Source organism: Miscanthus floridulus, chromosome 11 (assembly GCF_019320115.1).
Source record: "Miscanthus floridulus cultivar M001 chromosome 11, ASM1932011v1, whole genome shotgun sequence".
NCBI classification, from domain to species: domain Eukaryota; kingdom Viridiplantae; phylum Streptophyta; class Magnoliopsida; order Poales; family Poaceae; genus Miscanthus; species Miscanthus floridulus.
In genome coordinates, this window is record NC_089590.1 from 47,504,674 (window position 1) to 47,514,081 (window position 9,408).

The 9,408-nt window shown below is 42.0% G+C and overlaps 1 protein-coding gene across 2 annotated transcripts; it reads right to left on the reverse strand.

Annotated features, from left to right (window-relative positions):
- Positions 1–880: 880 nt before the first annotated feature.
- On the reverse strand, positions 881–8,959 carry LOC136490607 (regulator of nonsense transcripts UPF3-like). Of its 2 annotated transcripts, XM_066486817.1 has the most exons (13): positions 8,533–8,959; positions 7,372–7,478; positions 6,446–6,541; positions 6,248–6,346; positions 5,907–5,986; positions 5,736–5,828; positions 4,999–5,098; positions 3,849–3,946; positions 3,312–3,786; positions 3,177–3,242; positions 2,992–3,110; positions 2,508–2,565; positions 1,552–1,690 (listed from the first exon to the last, which is right to left on the reverse strand). In XM_066486817.1, the coding sequence occupies exons 1-12, from the start codon at positions 8,670–8,672 to the stop codon at positions 2,527–2,529; spliced, it is 1,512 nt and encodes a 503-aa protein (XP_066342914.1). In that variant the 5' UTR covers positions 8,673–8,959; the 3' UTR covers positions 1,552–1,690; positions 2,508–2,526. The 2 variants fall into 2 exon arrangements, with proteins under 2 accessions (XP_066342913.1, XP_066342914.1); XM_066486816.1 differs by lacking the exon at positions 2,508–2,565 and having other exon boundaries at positions 881–1,690.
- Between the last annotated feature and the right edge of the window lie 449 nt (positions 8,960–9,408).

A 9,408-nucleotide genomic window follows, 5' to 3' on the forward strand; every position in this document is an offset into this window, starting at 1 on the left:
TTGAAGATGAACCTGACTGGTAGGGCCCACATGTCAGCAAGTGGAGGGAGAGAGAAGCAGCAACGGGAGGAGAGGCGCTGCCGCGCTGGCTGACTGCGTAGCATGCCACATCACCAAAAATGGCTAAAAATTAGGAGTGTTACTATTTACGATGACAAATGTGTAGGTTGCCGTGTAAAAATGGCAAACGAAGCCACGAAGGAGTGCCATCTGTAAGGATGGCAAAAAGTTAAATGTCCCATCTCAATTGGAAGCTCATACTCAACGCTCACCGCTTTGACGACCATGACGCTAAGTGGGAGCGTCGATTCGCTGACCTTGAGCCTACGTGCCTCATCCACGAGACACTCATCGACGAGCGCATCGCCAAACTCAGTGGCATCCCGAAGGAATGTCTTACTACCCTTCGAGTCCCATCTCAATTGGAAGCTCATACTCAACGCTCACCGCTTTGACGACCATGACGCTAAGTGGGAGCGTCGATTCGCTGACCTTGAGCCTACGTGCCTCATCCACGAGACACTCATCGACGAGCGCATCACCAAACTCAGTGGCATCCCGAAGGAATGTCTTACTACCCTTCGAGTCCGATCTCAAGGTAGCACGCTTAGACAGGGATAACATTCCATAAGGTTGGTCGTCTTTCCCAAAGGGAAGAACTCCCTTATCTCTGGCTAAAGTCTTCCCACGACGGATCTTGAAAGCACGTGGAACACATCAACGCGGACCGTGACGATCGTGTCACTGTGCTGGCCAGGTGTCTCACCCCACGAATCAATCATTGGGACCGCACGCTGCTCGACGCCTCCGTAGACAAATCCATATTTTAAAACACTCCGTAGACAGATGCATATTTTAACTTTAAATGACGGAGTGCACATAAGAACAGATACCATCAACCATTAAAGCCAGGCAACATCAGTAAGCACCTTTGATTCTGTACAGCATTTCATCCCTAACACGACAGAACCCCGGGTCATCTGGTGGAACATGACAGCAAAGCACACACCAGGCGCCAAAACAACTCCACACGTCACATCCCATTTAGTCAGAACCACCAAAATGAGACGTCACTTTTACACTCTAGGTAACCTTTCTGCTGCCGCGAACCCACGATTGCAGCAGTCAAAACACGGGGTCACATAATCTAGTAACTAAATTCACCTTTATTTAGCAAACCAGGTAGTCTGATAAGTGATAACTCTTATATCTCTTTGTAAATACGCTGCACCTCTAACCTGTAAACAGCAATCAGAACCAGACCTCTTCTTTCTGGAGATATTTACATCCATCTCTGACGAATTGCTGAGGGGTTGTGTAGCCTCCAGGGGTCTTGGAAATATGTGACCACTGTCACGAGGTAGTGAGGTACTGATGCCAACCTAATCTCCATCCATTGCTCCAGAAATATCAACCTTGGGCCCAAATCAAATCTTGCCCAAAGTTGCTGAGAGCTACCTACATGCCGGGTTATGTTACTTCACTATTTCTGTGAATCAAATCAGCAAGCTCTCTTTTCAGCTATAGCTGAGACTTCGATTGACAAATCTGTGATTGCACTTCATGGCAGCATTGGACCATTGGACATTTTGTTAACATACTTCACAGGATCAACAGCTAACAAAGAAGAACGCGCTGCAGAATCCAAGACTTCCTCCACGACTTGCAATACCTGTTTTGATGGGAGTATCTGCAAAAGAGTTAGCGAGTTAGCAGGAAACTGGTGTACAGATTCCAGATATTTCAAGACCACTTATGGAAATAACACATTCATAACAATGTTGAAAGAATGGGTAAATTCTTCCATGAAGTTTCACCACAGGTTCACTTTCTTCCCTAAGGTTCTAAATGGTTCAGCCAAGTCCCGCAAAGTTGTCTTTGGCTCAATCAGGTCACCTAGCTAATGTGGAGCACCAAGTGTGCACCTAGTCATCAGCTGTGAGTGGCCTAGGTGTCAATATGTGTGAAATCTCTCATTAGCCCCATATCGGGGAATAATGCAGTCTAAAAGAATAGATTTAAACTGGTAATCTGGTATGCAGGAGCAAGAGTAATTTAACGAGTTGTGTCATCTAACAAGAACAAAATCTGTACAAATAATGTCACCTAGTTACCACATATCAGAGGATAAAGTGGAAAGTAAATATTAGATTCAAAACTGGTAGAATGCATGGAACAAGAACAACTTTGTAAGTCGTATGATCTAACAGGAATCATTTTACTATGTGGTATGCAGAGACCATCCTAACATCGTGCTAATGGGTGCACACATGTGCCATTCCATGTTAGCCTGGGGACTATATTGAGCCAACAATGAAACTTGCAGCAAATGGACCTTTGAGAAGGGACTTCAGGGATGGATTTGGCTATTCCACCAGCAATGTTCCACAAAAAAAAAAAAAGCAGCAGAATGTACAACTGATGGCGCTGGCGAGGATCATTGTAGTGTTATAGCTATCCAAAGAAGGGCTTGACGACAATGAATAAACTAGAGTAGCACAGCATACCGCCAATCAATGAACAAACTCACGAGCCTGAACTTGACTTCTGAACCCATACTTGTCTCTGCACATGGCATTCATGGTATTAAATTTGGATGAAAAATTTTGAACATAAATCAAAGATCCCTGAAATCAGCGATGGTACAAGAAATAAAATTATACTCGACCAACCCAGGATGAACTAAGTGGCTTTTTAATTAATAAATATGAACCCAAATTCTCCTCAATAAGGACTTCAACTTGGGTGGTTTGAGTACGCCCTTGACCAACTAAAAAGGGGGGCAGACCCAGTGCCGGAGGCTCCCACATGAGTGGGGTCTGGGGAAGGGAAAAACCGAGGCAAGCCTTCCCCCCCGCAAAATCTGCGGAGAGACTGCTTCGAACCAGCGAACTGGTGACTCAGTGAGACAGCTCTCACCACTGCACCAGGCCTGCCCTTCACGCCCTTGACCAACTGGTGGGAAAATAAGAAATTACAAAATAATCGCACCTCATGAGCACCATAGCTAGCAGAGCCCCTCTTTGAATTCTTTCCATCAGACACGCTAGCAGATATTTCGGTTTCCTTTGGAGCACGTGGGGGACCACGACGGTTGGCATGTCTATGTCCTGGATTAAAAACTGCGTCATGAAACTGATCTAGAAAAGGTACACATTTTATTTTTGCATACAAACCATTTTCAACAGGAACACCACGGCTACCACCATGACCCCTTGTGTCTGTCTTTCTGTCTCCATGACCTGCGTTAAGTTCAAGTTAAGAGACTCCAGGCATCGCCAACGGTGAAATCATTTCAGCAAATTACATACCATCTGCTAGTTGCGAGACATTATCTCCAGAATGTGACTGCATTTGAGGGAAATCTGACGACGAGGCATGTGAACCACCCCCAGATGTAGATTTGTCATAGCGGCGAGGTGCCCATACACCACGATCGGGTCTATCTCTGTTTCTGGCATGCCTTTCAACCTTCTCACCAATTGGAGTAGATCCGTGGAGATGACTATTCTTCTCACCAAAATGGCTTCTCTCAGCATTTTCAACTACCTGATCTTTCACAATGGTACGAGGGTTCAGAGCCCGTGGTAGCCGCTTATCCTTCTCAGTATTAAACACGTGACCTTCCTGCTCATGTTGAGATGGATTTGAACTGCGGACTTCCTTGTTTGAAAGTATAGTTTTAATAATTCTTCCACTGGCTTCAGGTCGCTGGTCTAGTCTAGAACTCGATGGTGGTACATTCTTCACAGGGGTTGATGACTGCTGAGTTGCTCCATCAGGTGTCTGTGGTAAAAATTGATCAAACATAGGTCCATAATAATAAAACTGCAAAAATATCAACTTACGTTAGAATCAACCCTTCCTCTTCCTTTCAAAATGACAATTTTGTCCCTTTTAGCCTCAGCAGCCTGACCAGATCCAGATGTTCCCCCACTTGTGGCATCTACAAAACAAAAAGATTATTAACATAGAAAAACGCACCACTCAGAGAACGTGTAATAAGCTGAAAAATTGGTCGAGCAGCCATAAACATGACAGAGACAAGAGCAAATTAGCTTCCCTTTCTCGAAAAGAAACAGACCATGTTCAGGAAAAATAAATTGTATGAAAAGAGAACACATCCTTATCTAGAATTAGAGAAGTAGCGTAACATTAGGAAACGTAAATGATGTCACCAAATACAAAAGGCAGTTATCATTCCCATAATTGGACTGAATCGGTAGTACCAAAAGTGTAACCTCTTTACATAGTATACTGCAACACGCGAGCAACCCAATCAAAAAGCAAAAATCCTCCATGTGGCATGTTAAATGATGATTTTAGCGTTGCACTGGCTCTTAACAAACACTACCTATTTCTGCTAATTTTAGAAATATGTTAACTTCTGAAGCATTTTTTTCTCTAAATGGTAAAGGCTCACATATATAGACAATTTCACCATTCAGCAACGCAAAGCAACATCAATAATGCCCTTAATCGGTGCTGCTAAACTCGGAATCTGAGGTACCATTCCCATATATCGTGCCTTGGGTGAAATTGCAATACAAGGGATCACAAACAGCGAGGCTGGACAAAAAACTCGTTGAGCTGGCTCGGTTGCTCGTGTAAAAGATGCTCCGTTTGAACTCATTTTTATTTTATTAAAAATAAAATAAAAATGTGTTGATTTTGAGTGACGTTCAACTTTGGCTCAGCTCGTTAAGCTCGGTCTGAAGTTGGGTCTCCAATAATTCAGGAGATCATGGTAAATAAGATTATGACAATATCGTAGAAAGCTAAAAAAACTGCAGTTGGCTCATTATCCACCCTCAACAAACAGTGTGCAATAGTCCATACATCACTAGATACAACATTTAGCAGCACTATAGGCAAGGTTAGGTACTAGCAAAAAAAATCGTCAGTAATACCTGGTAACATTAGACATACTGGGAGAGATAGTTAAAAAAGCAAAAGTACTACAATTAGCAATTTCTTGATTTGGTACAAGCATACCACCTGAATTTCCAGCAGCAGTTTTTTCCCTCTGTGTATGCTCCTCTCTCTTTGGCACCATGATATAGGTTGGCTTCTCCTTAGTACTGTCTCGTACAACATACTGCTCGAGAAAATAGAAAAAGGCAGCAAGATTATGAACCTCAGGTCACAATTTATTTCACAGAACAAAAGGAGGGTAGCATTTGTTGTTTAGTCTCAACAGCTAGTCATTATCAGAACAACAAACTATGGAACTTTAAGCTTCTAGCAGATCAGTAGGTCTTGTTACAAAATAGAAAATAACGACACAAATAGTTCAAATTTCAAATTAACTAAAGGTTTGGTGGTGCCTCAATTGAATATCATGGAAACATACATGCATAGGACTATAGGAGTTGAATTAAAAATAACTACGCAACTATCACCTAAAAGGAAACAATTTTAGTGAGTTCATTTAAAGTATATAATTATACAAGGAGCACATTATGCACAGAAACCAGAGATATAGAAATAAGAGCAATTGTGCTATTTTTCATAAATACAGTAAACCGTAAGCATAGTACATCAGGGACCATCTGATGAATGAGGAAAAACATAATGATGAGTTAGTACCATACAGAACGAATCTTACTGAACAAAGGAATATTGCCAACATAGGCACCCATGTGAAGGTACACCCGTTATGTCAAAGAAATTATAAACTGAGAATAGAAAGTTTTATCAGAAAAAATCAGAAAGCTCCAAATAAAGCATGCTACCGTGGAGGATCTGCGCTTCTCAGAAGACCTTTTAGGACTGGAACTGCTAGTTACGACACCTGCAACTTTTCTGCTAAGTCTACTTCCAGGTCTCTGCAATTTAAGAAAACAGTAGCAAGTTAACAGTTGATAAAGAATAGCCCTATGTTATCAGTTAAGGAATAAATGTACCTGAGCCATATTCTTAGCTGCCCTTTGCTGGCGGACATACATCATAAGAGGTGTCACAACAGGTGCCTCCTTTCCAGCAGCTGACAAAAATAACCAAATGTGACAACCCCATTTTATGCTTGGCATATTTGGAAAGACACATCGATATAGCAAATACTTCCTCCATTCCAAATTATAAGATGTTTTGGCTTTTCTAGATACATTGTTTTTAGTGTGTATCTAGACATAGTGTATATCTAAGTGCATAGCAAAAGCTATGTATCTAGCAAAGCCAAAATGTCTTATATTTTGGAATGGAGGGAGTACTATTATGAATAGAATGTAATGATGGCATATTCTACCTGCCCTTTCAGCTTCTTTCCTTTCAAGCTGAATTTCAGCACTAGGCAGATGCTCAGTAGGCTTTGAAATAAGCTCAAGAAACTCCAAGTACTCTGGATCTAGTAATTCCAAAACAACAAAATCCAAGTTTAGGAAAATGGTAATATGATAGAACGATACAATTGGGCAAAGAATTAGGTAAAGTGATTGCCTAAGACCTTTCATAATAGTTCCTTCACGGCCATCCTTCTTGATATTTGACTTGGGAACCTGTTGTGATGGTGCATATTCCACGAAAGCTTTAAATTGAGCACCTGACAGAACCATAGGCAACATCCATGAGACCCAATTTACACAGCAGAGCATAAATGACACCCCCCCAAAAAAATCTACAAACACACGTGGTCTACAGTTGCCAAAAAAAAGCACCAAATTTAATACACTGGTAAGTAGTTTATTTCTGTTTCAGCGTAACAATATAACACTGTACAAGAAATATTATCAAGCCAACATATGCTGTTCTTGCTTCCAGCCACCACCATTAGCACTGACCTAAGTTGGATCAACAAGCACAATAACGTCAAGGACAAGATTAATGTCAGTATGTCATCGTTCATGTGCTAGCAATGCTGCAACCTTATGTAAGTACATCCAATTCAATTTCAAAATTTCCTTCATACCGAATTTTCACTAGTGTGTTTCTCTTGGATCTCTTCTTCCACACTCACCAAGGGAAAACAGAATCCTATACACCAACAGGTCAAGTAGACAGTGTTCTAGAAAGCTAACTATAACTAGACCCAATCAATACGAAGCTAACTATAACTAGACCCAATCATATACAACTTTCAGTTTAATGGTTATGTAAATGATCAAGCATCAAGATTTAACATCAATTTGTGTTTGTGACGCCACATAGAAGATGATAAGGCGTGCACCCATGATAAATTTAGATCGCAGGAGTTGTGAACAATGAAATGGGTATGTCACTTAAGGACAAATAGTTTTTGATATTAAAAAAACTGAATAGTCAGTGCTTGTAACTGATGGAGTTGGCACAATATGATAAAATTAAAATGTATATAAGGTGCACATCCTGAATATAGATTATCATGGACAAAATTCAACAAGATGAAGAAAATACCCTTTTCATTCACAAATACGTGCCCACTGAAGACCTCAGCAAACTCAACAACATCCTCTGGGCGCTTGAAATTAAGGTAAAGTCGAGAATACCTATGATTCTTTTGGCTGGATAAAAGGGAGAAAGAAGAATGTTACCATCATTTAGCTTCAAAATTAAGCAATATACTAACATGCTCAAGCAAAGAAGCAAATTGCTATATACAAAGTAAACAGTCCCCAACCAAGATCAGGAAGAAAAAATATATTGATCATGGGGGACGTGTTACTGACAGAAAACCTGACTGTAACTTATTGTTATTAATAAATAAAAGGAAATATATTGCATAACACATTGTGAAAACAGGGAGATGGAAGTGCCAAAACAGATCAATATAAGCACTAAGCAATTGTATAGGCAAATCAGTAAAAAACATGAATCGCTCAAGAAGAAATTCCTACCAAATTCTTCTAATGTAGATACAAGTCCCTGTAACATTAAACTAATATATAAAACGGCCAGAGGAAATCACTAACCAGTAATCAATTACTGCAAAGCAAAGAAAGTTGAATATGAAAAGGTAGTTCTAAACTTCAGCTGGATTTAATTCTTCTCAGCAACTTTCTCTATATAATGAGTCCAGAAGCAACAAAGATCGAATGAAAAAATGAATCTGCCCTAACCAATGATTTTAGCCCTTTTAAACTCTATCAAAAGCACAGGTAGGTCAGATACAGATTGTGCGATGCAATCAACAGAGAGAAACAGCTAAGAAGGCAACTTAGTTCTAAATTCTGACAAACACTTCAGTAGCAATCAATGCTAAGGCAAATAAAGTTAAACTTTGAACAGACCTTAACTATAATTCAGATACCTCAGAAACTCTCCTAGGCCATTGCAAGCCAGAGAAAATAATTAGGTCACCACAATCAGAGAAAAGTAAATTTCGACAACTCAGTAACTAATCTCATGGCTCTACCTCCATAATACACTGATGAGCAGGCTAATTGCTTGCGAGAAGAGTACACTAGAACTAGCAAACGGAACGTAATCAGAGACATCGCAATAATAGCTTCCTACCATGGTTCAAAGGCTAAACAGGATAGTACCACAAGTCCTAATTACGGACCTACTCCCACCCACAGCAACGCCACAAGCACTGGAAACGCAGAGAGCACGGACCTGGCATTGCCCGGGCGGAAGCACGCCCAGTCGTACCGCCCAGCGAAGCGCGCGTCGACCTGGTCCAGGACGGCCTGCTGCGCGATCGCCGGCGGCAACCGCCGGAGCACCACCTTCGTGCGGTGCGCCGGGTCCTTCATGTGCGCTCGCGCCGCCGACGCCACCTCGAATCCCACTCGCGTCGCGAATCGCCGCGAACACCCCCCACCGCGACACCGTCTCAAACCCTAGGGCCGGGTCACATCGAGGGGAGGCGGGGCAGACGCCAGCGAGATCTGGGGGACGAAGGGGGAGGACGGGGGAGGTGGCTAGGGTTTGGAGCCGAGTGGGGATTTGTCTCTCGCTCCTGCTTCCCTTCCCTTCCCTTCACCGTCGCGTCGTCGCGTGCAATTTTTCTTTTTCTTTTTCTTTTTCTTCCGCTTTGGTATCGAATAGGGTTTGGGGGTTTTGGGGATGGGGATGGGGATGGGGATGGGAAATTGGAAACTGCCGCAGATTGGGGGATGGGGGGTAGAGGAGACGTGGGGGAAAGGACAAATTTTAATGTTTAACCTGAGTTCGCTCGATCCAATTTGTAAGTCTTTCGATATTTGACCATGTGAACGCGAATTATTTCAATCTAAGAGATTATGAAGAATTTATATCATTTCTTATTTCTAGTGGCCTCTTATTTCTAGTGGCCTCTTTACCCTGTTTAGGACATGGGAATTGACCATACTACCCTCCACTCTTATAGATGCTCGCCTACTTCCCTGGGTGCTTTTCTCCCAACATCATCCCGGCCGGCTTGGTCTTTGTTGTCGTCAGGCATATGGCCGGTGCTTGATGTGAATTTTTTTTTTGGCTAAGCTAACATCGTGTTAGTACGGCCTCGAT